The sequence below is a fragment of the Pneumocystis murina genome (assembly GCF_000349005.2).
Source record: "Pneumocystis murina B123 chromosome Unknown supercont1.6, whole genome shotgun sequence".
Taxonomy (NCBI): Eukaryota; Fungi; Ascomycota; class Pneumocystomycetes; order Pneumocystales; family Pneumocystaceae; genus Pneumocystis; species Pneumocystis murina.
Window position 1 is genome coordinate 371,365 of NW_017802364.1, and position 27,018 is coordinate 398,382.

The following is a 27,018-nucleotide window of genomic DNA, read 5'->3' on the forward strand; positions in this document are numbered from 1 at the left end:
AATTTTTAAACAAATATATTTAATAACAAAGCCATGATATTGAATGATATAATAATACACAATATTATTAGAAAGAGAATACTTAATAATAGTTTAAAAAAAAAAAATAAAAAGGATATTTTTTGGGTTTTTTTAAAAGATTCTATTTGTGAAACTATATGGAGAATAAGAAGAATCTATAAAAGAATTTATAGAATTGTATCACATAAGACATCTATTTGCAGAATTTTAGATTCATATATATCATTGGAAGAATCGTCGTTGAAATGGGGGGAGGAAAGACGGAAAATTTGGAATATTGAAGAAAATAAGAAGTTAGAAAGTTTAGTTTGGAATATTTGTAATTTTTTTTATCTATTATGGGTTAAATATAATATATAAAGATGTAGAATTATGTTTGTCAGTATCTGTTTATAGTGAATGGAAGGATTTGCTCTATAGAGCAGGAAGTTTAGATTCATTTGAAGAAATCAAGTTTATTGATACGGTGATTACGTCAATTTTATTAAAGAAAAAAATAGAGTACAGTTATAGAGAAGATATGTGTTCCAAACAATGCCTCTGTTTACGTTATTCAGTTATGAGTATTTTTTTTATTCAGAAAGAAAAAAAAAGTATAATGCAAAAATGTCTTACAGAGGTTGAATATTATCAAAATCAAAAAATGTTTGAAGAAGTAATAATAAATATTGAAAAATTGTATGATATTTTAACAAAAATAGATATGGGATGCACTAATTGTAAGTGGAAAAGGAATACAAAATAATAAAAAAAATTGGGTGATGGTTTCAATTTTTAATTTTGCTAAAATATTGGCTAAATATCTTAGTTAGGTTTTCAAGGAGATGATCCTAGTACAGATTTTAGATCTATGGGTAGAATGATATTTATTTTAAGATTAACAATATTTATTTTTTATCTAGGAATTTTTGGACTACAATTACTACATCACTTTGTATTAACACAAAATGAATACACTAAAATCATGATATCGGAATCTAGATCAAATCATACTGACATTAACCTTCCTTGGTATTCTTTTGCACTTGCTGCTATAAATATCCTGGCATACATTATAGATTTAATGAATGAAAACAGACTCGAAAGAATTTTTATTCAGTGCTACAATTATAGCGTATATGTCGAAGAAACTATAAAACATTTATTTTGTATATCTCTTATTTTTCTTAAATTTCACATATTAATTTTTAGGTTATACATTTATTTCTTTTCATCATTTTTGGAGACATCAAGTCTCCACAAAAAATGTCAGGACAGTTTTCGACTTCGAACGTTGTTTAAAACGTTTCAAAAAAGAAACAAGGGATGACATAACAATGGGTAACAATATGTTTAAATTTTAAAGTCAAACATGTTTTTATTAACTATTTTCATATTTTTCATATGCTTTAGCATACATTCATCCATTTGTCTTAAACATCATAATATTTTTAAAGCAAATAATAATTATACTACACCATCCTTATTTTGAAGAGAACCGTTTTTTCCCAATGTCAAAAGGAACATATCTAATAATAATAAATACAAAATTCTATCAAGATACTCTCCTACCTATACTTAATCATATGTTTAATTTGTCTACGCATAGTAAATGTAAAAAGAATACAAAAATACATCAACAAAATTGGCCACTATCACTATTAGTTTTAAATATAAAAAAATCCAATCATTGCCGTACAAATACTGGAATATCAAAGAAGGGAATAAAACTGCAGATAAAAGCCATAAGGATGACTCTTGTTGCAGAATACCAAAATTTAAATTCCGGAAGTCTATTTATAATAATTAAAAGACAAATTAACAATCGATTTTTCAGAGAAGAAACAAAAAATTATATCATTTATGCATTTCTTATCCTTTTAACAACATACCTTCGAATAAATGGCCGAAATTCTTCATCCTGATGAATCGGTAATCGTACTTCTGTATCTTCCTCTTGTAAATCTTGTTCAAGTGAAAGATCAAGCTTAGGCGTAAGAAAGGCAAGAAATAAATTCAAAAGATAAATCCATAAAGCATAACATACTATATACCATCAATATCTATCATTAATATATACTATTTAATTTACCAATATACCATCCTTGAGCCACAAAAATTCGTATCATAAATAAGACTAACAACCCAAGTGATCCGAGCCATCGCCAAGCCTTATATGGTGTAGATCTATCAAGTAAAACTTGAAATTGCTATACTACTGAGTAAATTATTAATATCTATTAAAACCAACTTGAGCATAGCGGTTTTTTTTTATAGTAAACATTGTTGTAAATGATTCTGAAAACTCCAAATTCTCCATATCCGCCATATTATCTTGAAATAGACTGTATATATGCGTCTTATATGCGTCTTATATGCGTCTTGTATGCTTTATTTTCTAAGACCTTAAGCCTATCGGAAATATTGTATAAAAAGTAAAATTACAATATTCTCTTATAGTATTTTTCAATAGAAAGACATGTTTTAAAACAATCAAATTTCACTATAAAAATTAATGATCTTTTAATGTTCGTTTTTAATATTTCAATCATTTATAAAATATAAAAAAATATATTATTTATATTTTCAATATAAAATGAGAAATTAGAAAGATATAGATAAATTATAGGTTAGTTTTACTTTGCATAAGAACATAGATTATATATTACTATAAATATGCAATTTATTAAGTTATATAAAATTAAATAAACAAATTGCCTTAATGCCTATTAAATTATCAGTATTAAAATATTTTTTATTTTAGAAATTATATGTATTAATATATTAATATATTAATATTAATATCTATAAAGAGATATTTGCAATATAGATGTTTAATTATTTGAAAAAAATAATAGAATATACTTCGAAATATTGATAAAGGGATATAAAAAACAATATTAAGCATGTCTTATCTTCAAGGGGAAATAAGACTTGCTAATGCTCGGTTATGGCATCAAATATCGGCAAAGAATTGTATTCTAGGAAGACTTGCAAGTACTTTAGCATGTCTTCTTATGGGAAAACATAAACCTATTTATCATCCAGCAGGTAATTTTTTTTAAAATATATTAATATCGAACATATTTTAATATAAATTTTAGCGGATGTGGGTGATTACGTTATTGTTACAAATTGTGCATTACTTCGACTTGATACACGTAAACTAAATCGAACATATGTACGACATACTGGTCGACCAGGAGGGCTAAAAAAATGGACGATGAAACAGTGGATAGAACGTGAAGGAGCTAGTGCTGTTCTACGACATGCAGTTTCAAGAATGCTTCCAAAGAACCGACTTCGAGATCGTCGTCTTGATCGACTAAAATGTTTTGAAGGGGAAAGTCATCCTTATTATAAAAATATACAAAGAGTTTGGACAAGTTCTGGAAAATGGTTATCTACGCCAATCTAAATGATGAAAATAATTTTAAAAAAATTTGCAGTCTGTTTAAAGCATTTTTTATATATTTATTATATATCTTTAATAAAACCCGTCGAATCACTCCAAACTAAGATTGTGCTGAATTTCTTGCTAAATGAAGATCTACACTAAAATCTAGAGAAGCTAACGATGTAAACTACATAGGAGAATAGCTTAAAACTCAGATTTGTAAAACATTACCCAGAACTCATTGATGCAGTAAGATTTATAATAATACTATTCTTGATGATGACATTTATTAAGTCTATATCAATTACCAGATAAAATTCCTATCCGTTTTTAATAGATTAAACAGAAAGTCGTTTATATTTTGATCCTCCAAAAATACCAAAATGACTTTTTATTGTACTACTTGGTTTTTCTGCTTGCGTCGATTGATTTAGTGTTCGAAAATCCATTGAACTATTTGATTTTTCAAGTATTTCAACATACGATTGTCGTAAAGGATTTGCAAGTCGTTTTGACTTAGCTTCTTCTCGTTTTCTGTCAGGACGAACAACAATGACAGGCACAGGTGAAGTTGCCAAGCAATATCTAACACATGTTAACATAATCCTTTTACTACAATTATCAACTTGGAAATCGATCCTGGAAGTAAACTTTGAAGCCCAAGTCCTTTACCACGTGTTCCAATTATAAGAGAATCCGGCTGATAAATATGAATCTTTTCTCATAATTAACCAAACATAAAATTAGACATAATACCAGTGTAATATAAATATTACACTGATCTAATATCACCTTACCCGGTGTAATAGAGTCGTTGTCACTTTTCCCATTGCAAATTCAACCATAACAGAAATCTAATTCGATTAAACATATCAATATAAATACTTAACTATACCGCTTTGGATTCTTCATTTTTTTGAAGAATACGTTCCATCAATAGGTCTGCATCTTTACGATACATCTTTTCTTGCATCGATAACCCAGCTGCCATACGGGATCCTATTAATATATGTTAAAAATCATATATTAAAAATATATATATATATAAATATAACTCTTCAGCTTCCTTTAACCTTTTTTAACCCTAACCCATCCCCCTAAATCCTCTCCTAAACCCCTTATCCATCTTACCTGGATCAATTACTCTCAATGCAATAATTTCATCTCCATCTTCAACTAACACTTCAATCAACCAATCTAAAGCCGATTCTGAATAATCATTCTGATCAATTCCACATAAAAATGTACGAGAACGATAACTATATGTATACGAACGATGTGTTGCACGTAACGTTAAACTAAAATCACGAGCATCCCTATTATCAAAGGTATCAAACGAAACTCGTTTAAGAAAAACTGGGGCTTCTGACGCTCCTCCAAGTATTCCAGATATCTCTGAACCAACTGCCGTCTCATGTGATGTTGCCATAAACTCTTTTCTTAACCCTCGCAGCTTTATTAATTCATAATTAAAATTTTAAAGTGTGTCCGTAAATAAAACGTGTCCGAAACTCGTTTGATTAACGTAAAGGATCCCTAACTTAAAGAAACCAGCAATCCATTACTTTTAAACCGGTTTTTTATAAAAACATGTATTTCCTTAAAACATAGACATACTTATCTTTTATAATATATAATTAATGATTCATCAATAGGTTAAGAATATATTAAAGAAAATAAAGTCTTATCTATATCAAGCTTTTAAGGACACCCGTGTCTATGTAACGTAAGACCGAAAAAATATACAGCTACAGTTTATAAATATAAGTATACTATATTTTTAAATATGCTTTGGCCTCTTGAAGCCTGGTACATGGATGTACCTATTGTTACACGCCTATTTATTACTGGAGCAATTGCTACAAGTATTGCAGTAGTAAGTTTTTTAAGGAATTGATATAATATATTGAAGAATTTAGCAATGTAATTGGGTGACACCATTTCAGTTATTTTTTTCATGGCATTCAGTTATTATTCGTAAACAAGTAGGGCATTTTTTATAAGGAGTTTTTGTTAAGAATGTAGTATTGGAGACTTGTTACAACATTTCTTTATTTTGGGAACTTAAGCTTTGATTTTTTATTTCATATTTTTTTTATGTAAAAGGGGATATATTTTTAGAAATAACTTATTTCGAATAGCGCACGATACTGTCGTATGCTTGAAGAAACATCGTTCAGGGGGAGATCTCGTGAATTTGCTTATCTTTTGCTTTACGCTACAACATCTTTACTTGTTTTTTTTTTTTTTTAATTAATTCTTTAATTAATATTAACTATAGATTCTTTCGCCTCTCGTTTCTCTAACATTTCTTGCATCTCCATTGTCGTTCTGTTTGATTTATTTATGGTCGAGACGGAATCCTTCAGTTCGTTTGTCATTTCTTGGTTTATTTGTCTTTAATGCGCCATATTTACCATGGATTTTACTTTGGTTTTCATTCATCCTTCATAATACGATTCCTAAGGGCGATTTACTTGGTATGTTTGTTGGGCATGTTTATTATTATCTTAAGGACGTTGTACCAACAATTTCTTCATAATATAATTCCTAAAAAAATAAATATCTATTACAAATATCTAAACAAAAAATCAATGTACGACATATCTTATAATATATTATCAGATAGAAGCCACACATTGTACAATTCATTTATTTTAGGGAAATTGAAAAGGTAAAATTAAACACTTCTTCATGAAAATATTTCCATTCATATATCTCAACTCTAACAATTGATCTATGGTTTTAACATTTTTAGAGTTTATCTCTAATTTTTCAATATCTTTTCTATATATAACTAATAGAATCTTCGATATCATCTTTTATCTCTGACTCTTCAAATCCTCATTTCTTATATTGTTGCAGGTATTCTATTTATTCTTCACCCAATACAGCAGCACAGAGTGATGCTAAAGTTCCAAGATCAGCCTCATGTCCAAGTGATAAAGGTCGACATGATGGATCCATACGACTATCTAGTACATGCCCAGTAAAGCTCTTCATTAAGGTATCATCAAGTAAAGTAGATACCATTTCAAGAGGATTATCTTGAGGTCTTGTTGGACATTGAATAGCTGAATCAATTGCTGTTTCCGAAGACGTATGGTTATCTTCAAAAGGAGGCATAGCAGGATAGGAAGACATAGAATCTAAAGAAGGGACAGAAAGAGATTGCATAAAGAGTCTGGGAAATGAATCGAATTCGAAAAATTGCTGGCCAGTAAAATCAATTAAAGAAGAATCCATATTAGTTGTAGCAGGTGTTTCAAGCAAAGGTACCATCGTATCCATAGATGGTGCGATCGGATTATTATCCATAACTATTTTCTTTCTACGCTTATACGGGCCTCGTTTAATACCTTTTTGTCTCTTTTTTCGCTTAGAATTTGTACAAGAATCAACTAAATGATTTTTGATACATCGACTGCATGGACGTACTTCTTCGCACTTTTTATTTGACTTCTGACAATTCACTTTAATAGGTTATAAATTTGTTCTATTCAATATTATTTACTTACCACATGCATTCCTTACTTGACATCTTTTTTTTTTTACTGGCGGTCGCATCATTTCTAAATTATTAATTGTTAATTGCTCATTAGGGAGTGACGAAAAATTAGAGTTTTCTTGAGATGAATCGCCATATAGAAGCATAAGAAATGTTGATGCTTGATTTTGATCATTATTATTAGCAATCTGTTGAAATGGCAACTCCGAAGAATGTAACGGGAAATTAGCTGGAATACTCATATTCTGCTTTACTGGACCCGACAGATCATATAGAATTGCTGATAATTATGCTGGGTCATAGATCCTTATTAAAAAAATAAGAAACCCATTCAAAGAATAATCTTAATTTTTTTCAAGTTCCGGCAATCTTTTTCTTAAGCATGCGAAAAGACGGTATTAGAAGAAATGAGGCATTTAAAAAAAATACATAAAAAAGAGATTAATTAGTATGGAAATATCACTAAAATGTAAAAAGATAATACTGATAAATAAAAATAAAAAGAAATTAATTTTTTAAAAGATGAAAATTTAATCGAATTATATGACCATATAAAAAAATTAATCAGAATAATAATCATCAGAATCCATAGCAATTGTAGAAAAGTCAAGCTTGGAAGGATTAAAATTGGATAGGCTGAACAACCTATACTTACTTTATATCGTAAAAGCCCACCTATTTATATTTTTTTAAAAAAAAAAATTAAAAAAAAAGAAACATACCAATGCCGAAGAATCCTTTACAAAATTGATTTCCCTCTTGCGATTTATCAGTTATGAATTCTAGATTTGCGCCAAAGTCCTTATATTTTTCTGTTAACCATTCTAAAAAAGGAATTGATGAGACAACTTCCATTTCGTTTCCTATAAAAAGTGATAAGAATGATAAAAATAATCGATTGATAATTACCTGTTTCTTTATCTATAAAAGGCTCTCTATTTTTCTCACATTGTTCTTTTGTAAAATGAACAATAACAGTATCTAAATATATAAACACGAAATTATAATATTTATATATTTAAACAATACCTCCTTTAGAATCGCAAAGAGTCCATCGTATGACATCTAAATTTTCCCAAACTAGAATAATTCAATTTTCAAGACAATAATTATAAAAAGCAAACCGATAACTGTTTCGACGGCACCTAATTCAAGGCTTTTCAACGTATCTTCAACACCATCTAGTTATAATTAGATACTATAACATAAAGCTATCTATATCAAATGTTTACAGCAATATTTTCCAGTATCTTGTGATATTTCATCAAAATATTTTTGAATAAGTCTTTTTTCTTGAATAAATTTAACATTGGAAAGAATATCAGAAACAAGCTCGATAGCTTGATTAAACCCATTTTCTCCTCCATAAGAAATATCAACGATCTTAATAATTTTTGAAGTTAATCGCGAATCAAACATATCTTTAAAAAGTAAGTATTAAAATATATAAAATATCCAAAAAGAAACCAGAAATGCTTAATTCCGTTTTAAAATCTTAAATTTAGTTTGAGAAATGGTTACAATAGTAATATACCTGCTGATCCCGCCAATATCAATCCTGCTACATTAACTTTGTCGTTCGTAATAAAAAGCTGCACTGCTACTTCCGCAACCTTCCTTACTATTCCCAATAAGATTTTCCACTAAATATTAGCAATTACCATAATTATGCCGTTTTTCCTCTCTTAAACGAGCAAAACGCAGTGCAGATTGTCCGCCACGACCTTTAGAATTAATTCCTTATATAAAAAGAAATATAAGCAATATACCATGCTTTTTTGGAAGATCAACAGTAAATTTGTGAAGAACTTCACGCGTATTTCCACAAAGTGTTCCAAAAAGTGACCCATTACCATCCATAACAATAAACCCAAATTTCTGATCACTTTCAAGCAATTCTGAGAGAGCTTCCGTATGAAATTTGTTATCGCAAAGATACAGTGATGTATTAATTGGCTTAAATGGCTCAAAATCAATACTCAATTTTTTTTCTTTTCCATCATCTGTAATAATTTCTCCGCAATAAATAACAAGGCCATTGGGAGGAACTTTGCTATATAATTTAAGCTTCTCACGAGTAGATGTAATTGCTCCAAGTACAGATAATCGATTAACTCGTGACTTAATATTTGATGCTGTTCCATATTCATCTAAAACAATAAATTAATCATTTTTTAAGCTGTGTTCTCATATAAACCTCCAAGCATTTTATTTACACGGGAAACTTGATCTTTTGGTGCTAAAAAAGAGATAAATCATAGATTATTTAGGCACAAATACTTACGAATAATAAGAGAAATCATAGAAGTCCCATTTCTAAACATATAAGATTCTTTTAAAAAAAATAAAGAACAAAAACCCTCGTGCTGACTCCAAACTTTTAATCAGCTTTCTAACTTTCCACATTTCTACATTTTTTTCAACATCATTTGAATTTGAATTCATATTTATCTATTTCGCTTATTTTTCAATTAAAAAAATGTACCAAAAAAATATATATCAATCTATATAAGTTCTTAAGAGTCAAGAAAACCTTATTCAGTCTTTAATAACCCTATTTCAGGCTTTTTTTTAATCTTTTCCCTATACAAAATTTTAAAGTTACTGGCGATAACGTTTTATTAGTAAAAAAAAGTTTATATTTCATAGAAGCTTTATACTTAAAATTTAGAAGAAACTTGATAGAGGAATCTAAAAATTCTATTTATAATACATTGCATCATTTTTTTTCTAATTAAAATATCATAATTTAAAGTATTTTTAATATTTTTTTACTTAAACTTTTTTCAAAATTATCTTAAAATTAATTATAGAATATACATTTTCCATTTTAATGATGGATAAGATCCTATATATTTTTTATAAATAGATTTTATTTTTTAAATTTTAAATTATTGGGAATAGGCGATGCCTAATATTGTTTTCATAAAGAAATCCAAATATTGTGTTTATTTAAACAAATCAATTATCTACAAAAAGCATTACATTAAAACATTCAATTTTTAAACAAAAAATTAATTAAAATATAAATTATATTAAATAGATTAAAGAAACATTAACATTTTTAAATCTACAGAAACAATTTTTTAAAAAAAAAGCAACTTAGTAAATAAAAACTAAATATTTCAGCACAAAAATAATAAAATATTAATATACGTATTATTCGGCCTATTTAATATCCTATATCTGCGAAAAGTTTGCAGATCAAAGTTTTCCAATTTAATTTATTATTTATTCATCAAAACAGATTCTTGAGCAAAACATTTTATAAAAACCCCTATTGCTTTAAAAATAATAACCAACATTGCCATTGAAATTGGGACAGTTATCTCCCGTACTTTTGATATTCCCATTCTCTATTATCAAGTGGACAAACTTGACGAGTTTTAAGCCAACGAGAAATACAATGAAAATGAAATGCATGCTTCACTAAAATTAAAAAAATGTCCTTGTATATAATAATAATACATTACAAATGCCCCATGCAACAGTACATGCTTCACTTATAGGCGCAACTTGATTAGCTTGACATTCAATACCTAAACATGTTAAAAAACACAATCAAGCCATTTATTTTTAAGAATATAATTCTTACAAAAATCCATAATATGATTGCGACAAATTGCACAATTATCTACAATAATATCCCATGCCCAAAGTGCTACTGCATTCCACTATAAAAAATAAAAATCAAAAAAAAATATTATAATAATAATATATACTTTTTTAACCTCAAAACGTGGCTTCAAAGTTCCTGAAACAGATGGCCCTAATGGTTTTTCGTCTTCTATTATTTCTGTAGGAATACTTGTAGATGTCGTTGGTAAAGTACCAAACTCTTCTAAAACATTTCCCTCTGTTCTAAATTCCATAGAATCTTCCACCATAGATTGCGACTCCGATAATGAATATTCCATAATAACTTTATGTTTTAAAAGGTTTTATGTTAACTTCTGAATCCAAAAACAAGTATAAAACTCAAAAACTAAAGGAACGCTTTCTATGTTTTTTATATATATTTAAGCAAATATAATATCATAAAATAAGTCTTCTAACAGATCTCATATATCTTTATAAGGTATTATATATTTTTTGAAAATTATGACGTTAGCTCTGATATAAGACTTTACCCATCCGATAACACACAAATCTTAAAATATAAAGATCTTAATATATTAGATAAAAAGAGCGGAAAGAGAGGTTAAAAACATAAAGAAAAAGATAAAATATTATGAAAAATATAGACATATTGTTTAAACGGAAAAAATTGATAAAAAAACCAAGAAATTAGACGAAAAAATAAGATATATGTTTTATCAATTAAAAAACATAAAAGAGGCTAAAAAGGTTAAATCAGGGATTCTATTTAATTGTTTTTTAAAGGAGTACTGGTATTTTTTTGAATAGATGTTTTTTTTTGTGTTTTTAAAAGGAGAAATATTGATTTAAATAAAGATATTTAATTGTTGTGAAAAAAAAATATGAATATAGTATTTAAATTTAGAAATGAAGACACGAAAGCAGAAGTTAGCTAGGAAAGTAATTTCGGATAACAAGTACGAAAAACAGGACTCTACAAATTGGCAATTTTTTAATGCAAATGTTCAATCTCCAGAGACAGAATTAATTAACGATTCGATGTCTCACAAATTATCAATTACTCCCCATAAAGAATCAAGTCATTATGCAGGGCCAACATTTCATCATTCTCCAGCAGCCTCTAATCTTCCTATTCCATCATTTTTTTCCAAAATTACATATAACACTCCACATTTACAACCTTTGCATTTTCATCAATCATCCCAAGATATACAAACGTCGGCACCGAGGGGTTTATGTTCTTCTACTCAGGATACATTTTTTGACACTAATAGTCCATCTCTGTCTCAAATTCATTCTTTTAAACCATTAGAGCAAACATCAGAAAAATCTTTGTATGGACCATCTATACCATTATCACATGAAGTTCATTCTTCTTCACCAAAAATGTTATTTCAAGCGGATATGAATGAAAGGAAACAAAAACAAGCATTACGGAAACAAGAAACAAGTGATTCTTCTGATTTTAATGATACATTTTATTCAAAAACATATTCATCAATAAAAAAAGTAGGAAAGAAAAAAGAAATCAAGGAAAATACTCTTTTATCACTATATTCAGATTTTCATAATATGCAGAGAAATCAAAAAGATAGTTATCAAAAAACGACTTTTTATAAGAAGAATAAAACGCAGCTCCGGAATAATATGTACGTTGATAACTATAACAGTAACATAGAAGATATGAAAGAAAAATTATTAAGTCTACTTTTACCATCTCCCAAATCAAATAAGTCATCAGCAAATACTTAAAAATAAAGGGAAAGATGCAATTAATCGTAAATACTTCAAGATTGTACGTCTATATTCTTAAGAAAAATGGACCATTATATACAAAAATATTTTCACTAAATTTTCTAAAGTATTTTTATATAAGAGATCTCAAAAATTCCTAAAAATCAAATAAATTATAACAGCTATTTCTTTAATATTATTATTTTATTTCCTCATAAATGAAAGTTTACATAGTATTTCATTGTAATTGGAATAATTATGTATGTATACATTATTAAAATTATTCATTTTACATCGAATTAAATACAATAAATATAACAATCTTTGAAAAAATCATTATAGAAAATATTACCACATTTCAGCTGTTCCTTTCATATGCAATAACTTATCAGATTCTACCCACAAAGCATATTGGATACCATTAAGTTCTTTTAATCTCTTTCCACAAAATTTATAAGAAAAGTTAGCATAAAGTGGACTTTGTATTTTATAATAGAAACATTTTAAACGCAAATCCGAGGAAACATTCTGTTGTAATAATTCTAAAAGAAAAATAACACTTAAAGATCCCTGAACTAACAAATTATCATATTTTTCTTCTTTTAAATACGAATAATCATAATGGATTTTATGTGTATTAAAAGTCAATGCTGAATATCGAAAAAGAAGGATTTGAGATGGAGTAATAGATAGTGAAAAATCGGGTATCCAAGCTTTAAGAATATTAACATAAAACACCCTTAAATCAAAATTACTCACATTTTTTTGATATTTGTATCGTTTTTTCACCCATTTTATAAATAGATTGATATACAATACATATCCTCTCCCTCAAACATACATCCCTTGCACATTCCTTGTCATCTAATGGAGAAATTTCTTTACATGTCCATACTGAAATATTATCATCATTATGACCATTCCAATCAACTTTTTCTAGTCTTTCAACACAAATAGCTGGAAATCCCATACGTAAAGGATACTCCATATTTTTCTTAATATATTCCAATGATCCCTTTGCCCATAAACGTCTATTCCAATTCCTCAAAGGTGCGTAAATCATATCACCTCCATCTTTCGCTAAAGAGTCTTCCAAATGACATCTATGAAAATAAAGATAATGATAACCAACTGGAAGCTCATTTCCAGTCCTAAACCTAGAGAAATCTAGACCATTTTTAAAGTATGAAGATAATGTAAAATTCAATTGACGTCCTATTGTTGGAGATAAAAAATCAGAAATAAATGTCACTGGAGCATGTAATAGCTTTGATATAGGTTTATCATGGAAATAATAACGATTTCTGTAGAGAAATATAAAAGAAATAGTAGCTCTTTTATTCTTATATAGATTAATCATATCTTATCAAAATCTGACGTTATCAATATCACGTGATTCTAGTATAATAATGAAGATATAAGAAACAAAAAAATAATGCGATATAATTATTTTATTAAAATCAATAGAAAACCCAGTGCTTCTTCTAAGGAATGCATGTAATGAAATTTTCAAAGACTAATATTTTAAATAATTTTTTTGTAAAATATGAATCGTTAAAATATGGTTGTATAATTTTTTGTTAATTATTGTTTTATATTTGGCGAAACAATTAGTACGTTTTCCTTTAAAGTATGCTTTTCTTGAAGAGTAGTATCATCCTCATGTGAATTATCTTTCAAAATATTAGTGTCTTTAGTTGCGAGTACAACTTTAGTCGATAAAGTATCTTTAATTAACAGTTGATTTTGTAAATGCAGAGTGTTTTTAGGAGGAGTTGTATTTCCAAATTTCATAGATAAAGTATCTTTATATCGATATGTCTCTTTAAGGTTTTTATTGGATATATTCATAATTGCGGGTGTTTCGTTAAACGTGACTGAAATTTTATTTGGATTCATCATAGATAAGACTGATTTTGACCGTTCTTTTTGACGCTTTCGTAAACGATGTTTTAAAACATCAAAATAACTCATATGTTCCTTGTCCGAAGTACCCAAAAATAATTCTCCTGTTGTATCGTCAATCGTCCAGTTACCTTCTTCTAAATCATTGGCTAACATTGCCAAAAAAGACGCCCATGAATGTGCTACCACATATTTAATATCTTGATCTCTTCCAAAAAGAATCACTTGTCCCCATCTTCCTGTAGGTCCTGGTGCAAGGTCAATACCAATGTTATTTCCTTCAAAATCCTTTCCTAGAGGGATCCAACCAGGATGAGCGTAGACTTCACGCACAGAACCCTTTGGATACGAACCTTGTTGCTTAAATAGCCTTCTTTCTCTCAAAAATGGACCAGATGCTTTAATTTTAGTTAAATTTATTGCTACTTTTTTCCACAAATGGTATTCTTCTAAAAGCTCTTCACAATCTAATAATGTAATTCCAAAAATAATTCCTGTAGGTTTTCCACCTCTCTCTTGCCCGTCATGAATAAAAAACGATTCCCGTACATCTTTGGGAAGATGACATTCTAATTCATATTCTAGTTCGTTTACATCTGCTACTGTAGCACCATAAGACAATTGATCATATAACTCTGGATAATGTATTTGTGCCCATCTATCAATACGTCTCCATGAATCTGATACCGGGGGTGGCGGTAATAATCCATCTGTCCCATAATCTTGAAGAACAATATCTGTCTGTTCATATAATGGAGGATTCAATGTACACGTCATAGCAAACCGAAGACCAGGCCAATGATGTACATTTGAATATGGTGTTGGATGTGTATATGCCGCGTCTAATGACCCCAATTGCGAATTTGAATGTTGAGATAGTTCACTCGAACTACACGAATACCGATGTGACAATTGCACGTCATTATTGTCAATAGAAACCACTGATTGAAGACTTTCCGTTCTAATAAACCCATTTCGAGCTACTGGTGCACGGCATGGAAGGCAAGAAGATGAAGGATCTGCATGTCGATTATTTGTTATTAATGAATTCCAAAAGGAAGATAAGAATGAAATAACCAGCATTCTTATCAAATATAGACTTTCTTTAAGAAATATAAGTCTTATTTATTAGTATTTCTAGGAAAATTTCTCAAAATCTAAATATTTTTTAACTTTCTATAGAGCTTCTGAGCATCGTTAGAGATTTGATGTTAACAGTATGGTCGAGTCGTGTATGACATAAATACAATAGAATAAAATAATAGAAAATACATAATAAGAAATAGTTTTAAATTGAGTAGTATGACATAGAGATAAAGAAATGGGGAAAAAAACAAAATAATACATATTTAAACATCATGAGAAATATTAGAAATATGTATATAAAAGGGTCAAATAAGCTTAAAGTGACGAGCTATTAGTAAAACTAGAACAATATATCCTATAATGCACCAGAATATTCCCCAAAACCAGCCAGATTTGTGTTCACCTGGAATAGCAACTAAAAAAATTAAAAAAATAAATTAAATACAAAAAAAGTACCATTCATGCCAAAAAGGCCGGTAATAATATTTGCGGGAAGAAAAATTGTTCCAATGACGGTGATTTTAGAAAACATAGCACTACTTCGTTCATTAGATTGAACATAACTGATTGATAGTTGTGCTAAATAATTTGAATGAGATCGAGATAAAATCTTTTCAAATTGAATTAAATTCTGGGTCATTGTAATTAAATGATCTAAAGAGGTAAGTCTAATTTAGTTTCAAAAAAAAAAAACAAAACATGCCTTGTATATCACCAAGATATAATCCAATTTCACTTTTAGGAGCAACGTTGTAATTCTCAGTACATCTCTTGGCAAACATCTTGATAACGTCCGCTTTGCCATACAAAAGACGGAAAAGACTGAGAACTTTTCTTCTACAACAGCCAATAGCTCGAAGCATCTCTCTGGATTCGTGATTTCGAGTAATTAAGACTGCATCTTCAATAGCATCAGTCTCTTTCTCAATAGAATGGATACAGGGACCAAATCCATCAGTAATGTCATCAATGAGTGCATAACAGATCCAATCAGAAGAAATATCTACATAGTCACGAAGCTGACGAATTCTCCGCCGAACATTTGCAGGATGTACAATTGGAGAAAAATGAAAAGTTAAAAGACCCTCCCTGAATACAACAATATAGATATTAACAGGTTCGAGATAATCTTCACTTTGAGCATCTTGTTCAAACGATCTAAAACAAACAAAATAGTAAGAGCGAAACAATTCAACTTTTTCGCGAGTTTCTTGAACACGAATATCTTCTGCTGTCAAAGGATGAATAGAAAACACTTTTTGCAACATTTTCATCTCAACATCGGTTGGATTCAAACAGTCCAACCACCATGTCCCACGATCGGGCCCAAAAATATCTTGAAAAGTCTTTCCTTCCAAAAGAATATCTCCAATCTCACGAACGTGTATAGTTTTCTCTGTATTTGAAGAAAAAAAACTAAATCTATCGGATATGTCTATGCCTTCCGTCTTGTTACAAAATTCAACCTTTTGTTGAGGGTCCAAAGCAGCAGCACTAGAAGATAGACTATTTTTATACGGAATATCATTATAATTCTCATCAAATACATCATTTTCGCACTTATCTAAATTTAGAGATAAGTAATTTTTGGATGCAAAAGCTCCCTTTACAACTGATCCAGTACTATACTTTCGTGACTTAGTAAAAGAAACATCTGAATCCTTTAAACACTGAGAAGTAACAAACTTATTTAATTCTTCAAAATCAACAACTCCTTTTACTACTCTACATTCCTCAGTCATAGGAAAGCAAACATCTTCTTCCACTTTTTCAGATTTAGAATCAGCTGAATCAATATGTGAACTTGGACGCGAAGTAACAGAAGCACTGTCATCATCACTCGACAAATGTTCATACGCTTCTTGTGGCTGACCATCCGTATATAAAATACTTGAATATTTACATTTCTTAGAATTGGTAGTTGATACTGAAGAAACAGGAATATCTCCTGAAGAAACATGAGATATCACTGGATCTCCATGTCTTTTATCAGCATGATGATTACAGGCCTCCGAAGCTGGAAGAGGACGAACATTTGATGAAATAATAGGAATTGGAGGAATCACATCTTTTATATCAAAATTATACATCCCGCCCGTATTAACATCATGAATCAAACATGCTCTACTTGAATTATCCCTATTGTCTGAAAAAATCTGACTAGTTTCCGAATGAGATGGTGAAAGTCGATGCCAAGAAGCAGATCGATGAAGGGTTAAACTAGACTGAGAAAGACGATTTGAAAACCCTGGAGAACGCATCGAATCCTCCGTAAAATTCAAATCTGAAAAACATTCCACTTGATCACTATGATCAAGTGGTGCATCTGAAGAAATACCTGTAAATGGTTCTGAATTATGAGTTCCCATATTTTCAGACAATAAAGTATTATATTTTAGTCTTTATTTATAATTTTAGAAAAATGCCCTTCTTTTTCTAAAAAAAACGCTCAAACTACTGAATAAGTCCTAAAATATCAAAGATCACAATATAATAACTTTCGGTTTAATAATAATCAAAAAATACTAATCAATAATAAACAACTAATCCTTCAAAACTTTAATATTACACCCAATAAACCCTATGGAGGCTTAATAGAGCAGGCCGAGGCTTTTCCTGGAAAAGAATATAAAGGTTGATCAGTCCTAAAAAAAAGGTTCTCCAATTTGATCTAAAAAAAAACTAATTCAATATAATTTAATCATTTTAAATAAAGCATACCTGAATATATATATTTCCTCTTATAAAAAAGCTCTAATTTGCGTATTTTCTAAGATAAACGTTTTTATAAAGTTTTGATTTTTTTTTACATCCGTTCGATATTTGCATTAACATCATTGAATAAAGGTCATCTTAAAAAAGTCGTAAAAAATATTAATAAAAAATATTTTTTTATTAATATTTAATCATAGAATTAAAGTAAAATTAATAAAAAGTTAAGATAAGGGTTTTTTTATTTAGAAATAAGGTTAAAAAGAATTTTTAATAAATGATTTTTTCTACTATAAATATAAAAAAAATCGAAAAATTAATATATGGATATATTGATTATGAAGGACAAACAATCTCAGAAATCCTTGCCAATGTAATTGTTATATTTTTTTCAGTTAAATAGTTATTTATTAGAAAAAAAATTAGTTTAACAATTTATTTAGATAGCAGCATACGTTACAGGTTTTCTTCGACAAAACTTAATAATTACACTTTTTATATTTATAGTAGGGATTATAACATCAATTTTAGTAAGTATTATTAAAGAATAGGAAGTTTTATAACTATTTTCCAAGGTAATTGTTCCACCATGGCCCATTTATAATACACATCCTATTAAATGGGTTAAAGCTTACAAATCTCAAAAGAAATCATAATTCTTGGAAAATATTAAAGATATTATGTATAATATGAATTTTGTAAAGATCTTTTAAATGAGAAAAATGTATGTATAAAATGAATAATTTATAAATATTATAGCGATATTTTATTATTATAACGACATAAACGTTTAGTTAAATAAGAGAAAGTTGTACGAGAAAAAAAAGGGTATTGATAAATATCATGACTATAAAGAATTTATTAGAAGATAGATAAGAAAAGAAATAATAATTACCTTTTTTCAATTACATAAAGAAATCCGGAAAAAAAACCTAAGAAGTAAATTTCTTAACATAATTTAGATGATTTTTACCGAGAATAATAGCACTTATTGTTGAAAAGGTCACAGGTGTATGAAAAAAAATTAAACCAGTAATAGATACAGGTAACTAAAATAATTAAAAATATATATAAATTCGTATGAAATTTAAACCTTATTTAAGGCACCTATCATACTAAAAAATTAAATTAAAACATATATTAAAATAAGAAAAAAATACCTATAAGTTGTCGATGATGTTACTCTGATACACCATAAAGAAGTATAACCTAATCCAGCAGAAAAAATACCGGATAATAATATTGCAATGATCGGAATTATATTTATTCTATTATAATTAAAATGAATATTAATATTTAATGTCAATATAAATTTTGAAATACCTATTACGTGCAATATTTTCACTGCTCCAATCGTCCATAATCAATGTGCAAATAATTAAAATTGGAATGCCAAGTAAATTGCTGTAAAACATTGCTAAAATATATCAAAAAAATAATAATAGTATAAGAGAATTATACAGTCAAAATCAGTAAAATGACCGGATTTAATTTTTTTTCGAGTTTCTAAAACATATGCTGAGCTACATATACAATTTATGATTATCCAAAGGTATCCATAATATAAAAAGGAATGATCGAGTAGAAAAGATTGACGAAACCATAACCTTGATAACAAAGAATACAGATCTTCCCATGCTATCATAAAAGAGGATAAAATCATCATACAAAATGACAACAAAGTAACTTTAGATACAGAACCCCCCATAAAAAACACTTCTCCATATGCCTTAAAATATTAGTATAATAAGAAAATAACTTGATTAATAACAGTTAAAATAATTGTTAAATTTTTAAAAATAGTATAAATTGGAATTGAAAGAAATTGAAGCCTATTTTTTAATTAATTTCTTTTTTCTTCAAAATTCCGATGCATTTTATTGCATCATTTTAAAATACTGACGCTTTACTACTTGTATAGATCATGCTAATAAATAAAAATGATATTGGAAGCCCTTAACTGCATTATAAAAATACTTTTAAAAACATAAACAAATACATTGTTTCACTATAGAAAATGTAAATTTTGGCAAAGAAATAATTTTAAAAATTTCAAAAACATGAAGAATTGCAAGTGATATGAGTAACTATAAAATAAATTAGTTTATTATAGATAATAAACATCTTTTTAAAAAAAAAAACTTACTTGAATAATCAACATAAAGAAATTAAGATTAAATCCATATTTTGTAACAACGCATTTGTTTATAATTGTCATCTAAGGAAAAGTTAGAGATTCTTTAGAAACCAGCAAAAAAAAAAGAAAGAACAAAAATTGAAACAAAACAATAACTAAAAATTGATAATATACGAGAACTAAATATTCATGTAAATCTTATTTTAAAAATATACAAATTTACTTAGAAATATATTTTAAAACTTTGTTTTTTAACATTTTTTAAACTTATAATCAACGAAATAAATTGAAAATAACATTTATTCGTTTAAGAAAATCAATTCCTTTAAAAATACATAAAATATAATCCTTATCTACTTTTTTTAATAAAATTTATACTAAATAAGATTTTTATATTTTTTTAAGTAAATATTTTTTAAAAAAGTTTAAAAGTTTGATTATTTTATAATTTATGTCTTCAGGAATATAAAAATTGTTTTATAAGAATATATAAATTAAATCTTATATAAATATATAGAGTTATTTTTATATTTTCTTATCTAATTTTGTTTGGTGCCTTACGCTAAAAATTAAGCTTAACATCAAAAAATGATTTTTAAAAAAATTTAGAAAATATATATGAAAAGCTTATTTTCATTTAATATTATTATTAATAGAAGGAATTTTATATTATTTAATAGGATTTTTTTTGAAAAACGTCTTTTTACTAGTTTTAAGGATATAGAAAAATTTCAAATAGTTGTTATTGGTGGTGGTCATGCAGGATGTGAAGCAGCAGCAGTAGCCTCAAGAAGTGGCTTAAAAACTGTTCTTGTAAGCCAAGATATTAATAAAATTGGTTTATATTTTTTTTAATAATATTTTCTTTTGATATTTTAAAAGGAGAAACATCATGTAATCCAGCTTTTGGAGGGATTGGAAAAGGAACATTAGTTAGAGAAATAGATTCTCTTGATGGATTATGTGGAGTTATTTCCGGTGGATATTTTTAATGTTTATTTATCTTTCTAATATATTTTTAAAGATCGAGCAGGTATTCAATTTAAGATACTTAATCGTGCAAAGGGTCCAGCAGTCTGGGTTTGTTATTATCTGTTTCTATTAATGCTTATTTATCTTAACTAAGGGCCCGAGAGTCCAAATTGATCGTCTACTTTATAAGAAATATATGTTAGAAACATTATCTTCTTATAAAAATTTGACATTGCTCAAAGGAATAGCAATAGATATTTTAACAGAACCACTATCGGAATATGAGGATATATATAAAACTAGGAAATTCAAAGTTTCAGGCGTTGTTCTTGGTTTTTGATTATCATTATATCTATTGAATTTAATAATAATAGAATCGGGTGAAAAAATATTAGCTGAACATATTATTATTACTACAGGAACGTTTTTAAACGGAGAGGTGCATATTGGTCAGAGTTTTTAAATATTTTATCAATCAATTTGACATATATAGGATCAAAAACATTTCCAGCAGGGAGAATTGGAGAATCAGCAACATTTGGTATTAGTACATTTTTAAAAAAAAAGGGATTTAAACTGGGACGTTTAAAGACAGGAACCCCTCCAAGACTTGACATAAGGACTATTAATTATAGATATTTGCATCCTCAATTAGGAGATGAACCTCCTGTCCCTTTTAGTTATTTACATTCAGAAGATACTATTAAAAACAAAATTTTATGTTATTCAACATATACGACTGAAGAAACACATAAAATTGTAAGAGATAATTTAAAAGAATCAATTCATGTGCAAAAAAACATTAAAGGACCAAGATATTGTCCTTCTATAGAAACAAAAGTTATACGTTTTCCTTCTCGTAATCATCATATATGGTTAGAACCAGAGGGTATAGATAGTAATGTAGTTTATCCAAATGGAATAAGTGTTACACTCCCTGAGGAAATTCAGCTTAAAATGTTAAGAAGTATTCCTGGGCTTGAGAACGTAACAATGCTACGTCCTGGATATGGTGTTGAGTATGATTATGTAGATCCTAGAGAGCTTTACCCAACTCTTGAAACTAAACGTATAAAAGGGTTATGGCTTGCAGGACAAATAAATGGTACAACAGGGTATGAGGAAGCTTCTTCTCAGGTATTTAAAGTGAAATGTTCTAACAGACTTATAACAGTATTGTAGGGTTTATTAGCAGGTATTAATGCTAGCCTATCAAAAAAGGGTCAATCTCAAGCTACTATTTCCCGAGGTTTAGCATATATTGGTGTACTTATTGATGATCTTGTTACTAAGGGAGTGGAAGAACCTTACAGGATGTTTACATCTAGATGTGAATATAGGCTTAGTATTAGGGCAGACAATGCAGACTTAAGATTAACTGAATTTGGCCATAAATTAGGTATAATTAGCAAAGAAAGATGGGATCAATTTAATAAGGATCAAAAACTTTTTATGGATGCCAAGAAAGCGCTAGAAAGTCTAGTTTTATCTCCTCAAGAATGGAAATCACATAATATTTCAGTAAATATGGATGGAATTAGAAGAAGGCGAGTATTAAATATTAAAACATTTTTTTAATTCAGCTAGTGCAATGCAGCTTTTAGCATATCCAAACATTACTGCTGATACTTTTCTTAATATTATACCAATGCTGCATGATATACCCACTAAGATTCGTTTACGTCTAAACATAGAAAGTATTTTCTCTACTATTTTTACTATTCATTAAAAATTAAGGTATTTATTCTGAATTCATAACTCGGCAAGAATTTGAAAATCGCTATCTTCTTCAAAAAAACGAAGAATTCATTTTTCCTCCAGATATAGATTATAATAAGTAATATATGTTCTTTACTAAACATTAATCTCATTATTATAAGGCTAAATAATTTATCCATAGAAGAAAAGGAATTATTAAATTCTATACGTCCACAATCACTTGCACAAGCTAAAAGAATTCAAGGCATTACTCCATCAGCTCAACTAGTTCTTTTGAGATATATTATGCAAAACAAAAAAAGGCACAAAACTCTTGACAACATATACATGTAATACTACGTTGTAAAAATTATAAATAAGAACTAGAATATATTAATTTATATATTGTTTCTTCATTTATATAATATTATTTAAAACATACAATACATATTTAATTTAAATAATATATCCATATGTAGTTAAAACAGTTTTAACATCGTCTGACATTGTACTAATAATCCGAGAAAACTATAAAATTAGGAACAATATATAAGGAATTAAAACGTACATTTCCTCTATTTGCAGAATTCCCTTTCATCAACTCTTCTATAAGAAATGCTTTCGGATCTTTAATAAACATACATGGATCTTGTTTAGCTTTTACTGAAAACGCTAAACGAGAAAAACTTGCTTGAAAACCAATGTCATCGATATCTACTTCAATTATTTCATCATTTTTTGTAACTTCAAATGGTAATTCAAAAAGCTTTAGAATAGCTATTAATGTAGAAGACCTTTTTCTGTCAAAAAATGAATCTATAATAAAATAATATTTCATTACCAAAGCGTGGGATATTTTATTTCTTGCAAAGCGGATCCTCTGCAAAGCATTATAATCATACCAATAGAACATGTTTTACGATCAATTGTATCTTTGATATTCTGTACTCCAGGTAAACAAAACATTGAGAAAACTTGTTCAAACAATCTAAGAATATTATTATATTATATAAGTAATTTTCTTTCAAACCCTGTCTGTATATTATTAATAACATTTATGAAATAATCTGGCCCGTATTCTTTTTTATTAATTGCAGATAAAAAGAAAATTAATTGAATAAAACATTCAACAAATTTTCCTGTTCTAGACTGATTAAGCCGTGTTAAGAGAAGTAAAAATATTTGTTTGACATAAGGCTCTATAACAGACCTAGATAAATTTAATAAAAATAATATATAAATTATAATTTACGCAGGAAGATGAAGAAAAACAGTTTCTAAAAGTTCAAATCCATAATGATCATCGAGTCGAGATGAATTCAATTTTTGAAAAATTCCAAGAATTTGTTCTATATAATTACTATTTACAATAAAAAGTGGATCTTGAGATATAACAGCTTTTAAAAAACGCACTAAAGCAGGAACATTTCCTTATTTTTTTTAATATTAAAATATCATTCTAAAATATAAATAAATATTACCTCTAGACTCCCATAATGATGCCAATAAAATAGGTGGAACAAGTAATTTATAAATATCAGGTAAACTTAAATTATGATACTCAAGAAGCTGTGATAATATTTGAAATACATATGGAATAAATTCTTTTATAAAGTCAGTAGAAAAAATTAAAAATCATTTAAAATACCGGTTACATCATTTTGAAGAATTAACCGAAGTGAAGGAAACAATGAACTTTCTAAGCGCAACAAAATTTCTCTTGAATTTGGGGCAGAGTATCTATAAAATTTTAGTAATAATGATAAAAAAAATGTTATAAAGTAACACCTTATTAAAATTGCCAAAGATTCAAAAACATAATGATTAAATTTAGGGTTAGATGGATTTTTGCTTATTTCTAAAATAATATTTATTAGATAAGAAGATATTGTATCAATTAAAGGAATTATTCCATCCTTAATAGTAGCAATAACTCTCATTGTACCTTATATTATTAAGAAAAATCTATAAAAATATAAATACTTACATTTCATTAAAAAATCATTTTCAGATAACTTTCCCAGAGTAGATGCTTTTTCAATCAATTTAAAAAGATTATCCAACAATTCTTTAGATAACTGAACAATATCCATTTTTTCAATCAAAAAACCTTCCTCCTTGTTAAGATTCAAAATAGCTTCAATTGTAACGGCTGCATATGTATAAACTGCATAATTTGGAAAATTTAAATAATTTATAAGTAATGGAAGGCAGCTTAGAATTTGATCTCTTTGTAACTGATTTTGATAAATATATTTTAAGTGAAAATACTTAAAAAATACCTGATTCCTAAATATATAGACATATTTTATTAAAATCATTTTTAACATAGCATGAATATCTTCAGATAGTAAACTAAGATCCTGAAAAATATTTTGAGAGAAAAAATCAACAACGTTTGTTATTGTAGTAACAGATGTTACACCCAACTTAATGATATTAGAATATATATATATATATATATCATACTTTATTTGCAGAACTTTTTATCGTAATTGAAAAAAAAAGGTATATAGCCGTATTTTTTGCTCTCCAATTTTTTCTTTTATCTTTTTGAAATTCCTAAAAACAATTTTATTTAAGAATAAAATAACATGTTTTCTCATACAACTAAATAGTGATTTATATAAGTTGAAACGATAGAAACGACATCTGTTTCAAATTGCTCCAGTAATGCTCGAACAAAATTACTTGTAGCGTTTCTTCTTAAATTACAATCAAACTCTTCTAAATCCCGTTTAACATATTCTACTGAATCATCCTCAAAAAACTCTTTATCAGATTCTATATCATTAATTATTATAAATATCTCATTTAGAAATCTTTAAACCTTGAAAAGAAATATTAGGTAAAATTATATTTTCAATAAGATGTCTAAGAACATCTTGTGATTTAAAAATGTAAGAATATCGCTGTATCTTTGCTACAGATGTTAAAAATGCCATAATTTTTTCTACAAGCTTCTTTATGTCAGAAAGATCATTAATGAAAGAAAATTTATATACAATATCATTTTTTTTTTCAAAACTTGTATTGGTTAATAAATTCCAGGATGTATTTACAAATTCTGGTAGCATAGAAAATGCATCTTCATAACGCTGAGTATACAATTCTACAATTTCACAAATATTAGATTTAACTTTTTCTAATGGCCCTTCTATGTCATGATCCTAAAACAAAAATAAATATCAAAATAAAAATAACATTATTCAACCTCTGAAACCAATAGTGGATTAGAATAATTTAAATATTTATGTAATAAACCCATCCATTGTTCTATATTATCCTCAAAAAATTCCGGTAAATCTTGACAATTAAGATCATAAAATATTTTTATACATAAAATTAAATTTTTAAAAAGAAGATCCAATGCTTCCCTATTTTCAGAGTTCTGCATAATTAATTCGTCTAATCTCTAAGCTATGTTAAATATTATTTCAACACTAAAAATAGTTACCTGAAAAAGATTCTTATACGGAGTACAAAATTTCTCTAAAACAAATAAAATTTCACTAAATAATGAATCACTTCTAAACTGTGATCTCCATCTTCCAAAAATGGAATGTGCTGTTTGTAATATACACAAATTAACTATCATATCATTCGACGATAAATAAGAGACAAGATCCTACAATCAAATCAATCTAAAACTACATTTCTTCAAAAAAAAAAACATCAATAAGCGTATGCCACATCTCAGGAAAATCTTTCTCCGCAATTATGCTAATAGATTCACTAATTTGTACCTGCAAAATAGAGGGTATAGATATCATTAACATAACAATCTCTTTTTTAATCATTAAACGATCTTTTTCTGATATTTTAACACAATCCTCCTCTCCCTTATAAATATTACATAAATCCTATATAATAATCTTTATATTTACTCTCCAATTTTTTCGTATAAAATTTTTAAAAAGAAGAGAAGCTGCTTGACGTGTTGGCATATCAATCCTATCCGATGAAACAATTCTTAACACAATCTCAACAAATCCTTCTTTTGATTCTTCTATTTCAAGAGCTTTTTCCACTAATTCCTTATTATTTCTATCTTCTTCTATTTTCAAACTTACCTTGTTTTGAAAATAGAGGATTAAAACTTTCTTGAAGATACCCAATAATTTGTTCATAGACGTCCATATTGACCTTCTGATAAGAAATATACCTTCTTTAAGCCCTTTTTTGCTTGGTTTCTTATTAAAACCCGCTTGATCACCTGATCTTATTTTTTGACGTTGTACGTCGTAATATAGCCTTGTATGGAGATTC

General features: G+C 27.7%; 16 protein-coding genes across 16 annotated transcripts; 6 read left to right on the plus strand and 10 right to left on the minus strand.

The window, feature by feature from the left end:
- Nucleotides 1-33: 33 nt before the first annotated feature.
- On the plus strand, nucleotides 34-1,364 carry PNEG_01293 (hypothetical protein; the record flags this gene model as incomplete). The annotated part of the gene is made up of 6 exons (XM_007875026.2): nucleotides 34-340; nucleotides 384-676; nucleotides 723-785; nucleotides 830-875; nucleotides 924-1,169; nucleotides 1,213-1,364. The coding sequence occupies 6 exons, from the start codon at nucleotides 34-36 to the stop codon at nucleotides 1,362-1,364; spliced, it is 1,107 nt and encodes a 368-aa protein (XP_007873217.1).
- A 119-nt stretch (nucleotides 1,365-1,483) lies between these two features.
- PNEG_01294 (hypothetical protein) lies at nucleotides 1,484-2,494 on the minus strand (the record flags this gene model as incomplete). The annotated part of the gene is made up of 7 exons (XM_007875027.1): nucleotides 2,446-2,494; nucleotides 2,252-2,398; nucleotides 2,093-2,210; nucleotides 1,893-2,046; nucleotides 1,700-1,793; nucleotides 1,573-1,652; nucleotides 1,484-1,529 (listed from the first exon to the last, which is right to left on the minus strand). Exons 2-7 carry the CDS (start codon nucleotides 2,327-2,329, stop codon nucleotides 1,484-1,486), a joined length of 570 nt encoding a protein of 189 aa, XP_007873218.1. The 5' UTR covers nucleotides 2,330-2,398; nucleotides 2,446-2,494.
- Nucleotides 2,495-2,868: 374 nt separating this feature from the next.
- On the plus strand, nucleotides 2,869-3,418 carry PNEG_01295 (ribosomal protein L13; the record flags this gene model as incomplete). The annotated part of the gene is made up of 2 exons (XM_007875028.1): nucleotides 2,869-3,051; nucleotides 3,105-3,418. Exons 1-2 carry the CDS (start codon nucleotides 2,907-2,909, stop codon nucleotides 3,416-3,418), a joined length of 459 nt encoding a protein of 152 aa, XP_007873219.1. The 5' UTR covers nucleotides 2,869-2,906.
- A 304-nt stretch (nucleotides 3,419-3,722) lies between these two features.
- On the minus strand, nucleotides 3,723-4,829 carry PNEG_01296 (hypothetical protein). The gene is made up of 5 exons (XM_007875029.1): nucleotides 4,529-4,829; nucleotides 4,293-4,396; nucleotides 4,195-4,251; nucleotides 4,024-4,112; nucleotides 3,723-3,982 (listed from the first exon to the last, which is right to left on the minus strand). Exons 1-5 carry the CDS (start codon nucleotides 4,824-4,826, stop codon nucleotides 3,736-3,738), a joined length of 795 nt encoding a protein of 264 aa, XP_007873220.1. The 5' UTR covers nucleotides 4,827-4,829; the 3' UTR covers nucleotides 3,723-3,735.
- Nucleotides 4,830-5,177: 348 nt separating this feature from the next.
- PNEG_01297 (hypothetical protein) lies at nucleotides 5,178-5,967 on the plus strand. The gene is made up of 5 exons (XM_007875030.1): nucleotides 5,178-5,273; nucleotides 5,317-5,382; nucleotides 5,423-5,496; nucleotides 5,539-5,632; nucleotides 5,679-5,967. The coding sequence occupies exons 1-5, from the start codon at nucleotides 5,184-5,186 to the stop codon at nucleotides 5,937-5,939; spliced, it is 585 nt and encodes a 194-aa protein (XP_007873221.1). The 5' UTR covers nucleotides 5,178-5,183; the 3' UTR covers nucleotides 5,940-5,967.
- Nucleotides 5,968-6,100: 133 nt separating this feature from the next.
- PNEG_01298 (hypothetical protein) lies at nucleotides 6,101-7,233 on the minus strand. The gene is made up of 2 exons (XM_007875031.1): nucleotides 6,916-7,233; nucleotides 6,101-6,870 (listed from the first exon to the last, which is right to left on the minus strand). Exons 1-2 carry the CDS (start codon nucleotides 7,145-7,147, stop codon nucleotides 6,272-6,274), a joined length of 831 nt encoding a protein of 276 aa, XP_007873222.1. The 5' UTR covers nucleotides 7,148-7,233; the 3' UTR covers nucleotides 6,101-6,271.
- A 170-nt stretch (nucleotides 7,234-7,403) lies between these two features.
- Nucleotides 7,404-9,350, minus strand: PNEG_01299 (eukaryotic peptide chain release factor subunit 1; the record flags this gene model as incomplete). Its single annotated transcript, XM_007875032.1, has 14 exons — nucleotides 7,404-7,516; nucleotides 7,561-7,580; nucleotides 7,628-7,768; nucleotides 7,815-7,886; nucleotides 7,935-7,985; nucleotides 8,030-8,086; nucleotides 8,138-8,326; nucleotides 8,373-8,399; nucleotides 8,440-8,526; nucleotides 8,567-8,629; nucleotides 8,675-9,055; nucleotides 9,103-9,144; nucleotides 9,190-9,221; nucleotides 9,265-9,350. 14 exons carry the CDS (start codon nucleotides 9,348-9,350, stop codon nucleotides 7,466-7,468), a joined length of 1,299 nt encoding a protein of 432 aa, XP_007873223.1. The 3' UTR covers nucleotides 7,404-7,465.
- An 880-nt stretch (nucleotides 9,351-10,230) lies between these two features.
- PNEG_01300 (E3 ubiquitin-protein ligase RBX1) lies at nucleotides 10,231-10,822 on the minus strand (the record flags this gene model as incomplete). The annotated part of the gene is made up of 4 exons (XM_007875034.1): nucleotides 10,231-10,329; nucleotides 10,374-10,444; nucleotides 10,501-10,579; nucleotides 10,628-10,822. The coding sequence occupies 4 exons, from the start codon at nucleotides 10,820-10,822 to the stop codon at nucleotides 10,231-10,233; spliced, it is 444 nt and encodes a 147-aa protein (XP_007873225.1).
- Nucleotides 10,823-11,393: 571 nt separating this feature from the next.
- PNEG_01301 (hypothetical protein) lies at nucleotides 11,394-12,404 on the plus strand. Its single transcript, XM_007875035.1, has one exon. The coding sequence runs from the start codon at nucleotides 11,412-11,414 to the stop codon at nucleotides 12,255-12,257; it is 846 nt and encodes a 281-aa protein (XP_007873226.1). The 5' UTR covers nucleotides 11,394-11,411; the 3' UTR covers nucleotides 12,258-12,404.
- A 183-nt stretch (nucleotides 12,405-12,587) lies between these two features.
- On the minus strand, nucleotides 12,588-13,599 carry PNEG_01302 (hypothetical protein; the record flags this gene model as incomplete). Its single annotated transcript, XM_007875036.1, has 2 exons — nucleotides 12,588-12,952; nucleotides 12,999-13,599. The coding sequence occupies 2 exons, from the start codon at nucleotides 13,597-13,599 to the stop codon at nucleotides 12,588-12,590; spliced, it is 966 nt and encodes a 321-aa protein (XP_007873227.1).
- Nucleotides 13,600-13,823: 224 nt separating this feature from the next.
- On the minus strand, nucleotides 13,824-15,227 carry PNEG_01303 (hypothetical protein; the record flags this gene model as incomplete). Its single annotated transcript, XM_007875037.2, has 1 exon — nucleotides 13,824-15,227. The coding sequence occupies one exon, from the start codon at nucleotides 15,225-15,227 to the stop codon at nucleotides 13,824-13,826; it is 1,404 nt and encodes a 467-aa protein (XP_007873228.1).
- Nucleotides 15,228-15,454: 227 nt separating this feature from the next.
- Nucleotides 15,455-17,662, minus strand: PNEG_01304 (hypothetical protein). Its single transcript, XM_007875038.1, has 3 exons — nucleotides 15,934-17,662; nucleotides 15,687-15,884; nucleotides 15,455-15,645 (listed from the first exon to the last, which is right to left on the minus strand). Exons 1-3 carry the CDS (start codon nucleotides 17,597-17,599, stop codon nucleotides 15,536-15,538), a joined length of 1,974 nt encoding a protein of 657 aa, XP_007873229.1. The 5' UTR covers nucleotides 17,600-17,662; the 3' UTR covers nucleotides 15,455-15,535.
- Nucleotides 17,663-18,219: 557 nt separating this feature from the next.
- On the plus strand, nucleotides 18,220-18,598 carry PNEG_01305 (hypothetical protein; the record flags this gene model as incomplete). Its single annotated transcript, XM_007875039.1, has 3 exons — nucleotides 18,220-18,336; nucleotides 18,386-18,472; nucleotides 18,518-18,598. 3 exons carry the CDS (start codon nucleotides 18,220-18,222, stop codon nucleotides 18,596-18,598), a joined length of 285 nt encoding a protein of 94 aa, XP_007873230.1.
- A 97-nt stretch (nucleotides 18,599-18,695) lies between these two features.
- Nucleotides 18,696-20,103, minus strand: PNEG_01306 (hypothetical protein; the record flags this gene model as incomplete). Its single annotated transcript, XM_007875041.2, has 11 exons — nucleotides 18,696-18,789; nucleotides 18,838-18,874; nucleotides 18,916-18,991; nucleotides 19,036-19,057; nucleotides 19,103-19,210; nucleotides 19,266-19,359; nucleotides 19,404-19,671; nucleotides 19,714-19,774; nucleotides 19,846-19,897; nucleotides 19,942-20,029; nucleotides 20,089-20,103. The coding sequence occupies 11 exons, from the start codon at nucleotides 20,101-20,103 to the stop codon at nucleotides 18,696-18,698; spliced, it is 915 nt and encodes a 304-aa protein (XP_007873232.1).
- Nucleotides 20,104-20,697: 594 nt separating this feature from the next.
- Nucleotides 20,698-23,103, plus strand: PNEG_01307 (tRNA uridine 5-carboxymethylaminomethyl modification enzyme GidA; the record flags this gene model as incomplete). The annotated part of the gene is made up of 10 exons (XM_007875042.1): nucleotides 20,698-20,917; nucleotides 20,962-21,057; nucleotides 21,104-21,159; nucleotides 21,206-21,383; nucleotides 21,426-21,500; nucleotides 21,545-22,188; nucleotides 22,234-22,598; nucleotides 22,639-22,748; nucleotides 22,789-22,888; nucleotides 22,932-23,103. The coding sequence occupies 10 exons, from the start codon at nucleotides 20,698-20,700 to the stop codon at nucleotides 23,101-23,103; spliced, it is 2,016 nt and encodes a 671-aa protein (XP_007873233.1).
- PNEG_01308 (hypothetical protein) lies at nucleotides 22,736-26,923 on the minus strand. The gene is made up of 18 exons (XM_007875043.1): nucleotides 26,823-26,923; nucleotides 26,637-26,779; nucleotides 26,207-26,591; nucleotides 25,964-26,164; nucleotides 25,755-25,919; nucleotides 25,580-25,709; nucleotides 25,358-25,533; nucleotides 25,219-25,311; nucleotides 25,032-25,178; nucleotides 24,737-24,986; nucleotides 24,538-24,694; nucleotides 24,398-24,489; nucleotides 24,231-24,353; nucleotides 24,002-24,179; nucleotides 23,780-23,959; nucleotides 23,591-23,737; nucleotides 23,318-23,543; nucleotides 22,736-23,277 (listed from the first exon to the last, which is right to left on the minus strand). The coding sequence occupies exons 3-18, from the start codon at nucleotides 26,345-26,347 to the stop codon at nucleotides 23,206-23,208; spliced, it is 2,478 nt and encodes an 825-aa protein (XP_007873234.1). The 5' UTR covers nucleotides 26,348-26,591; nucleotides 26,637-26,779; nucleotides 26,823-26,923; the 3' UTR covers nucleotides 22,736-23,205.
- Nucleotides 26,924-27,018: the final 95 nt, after the last annotated feature.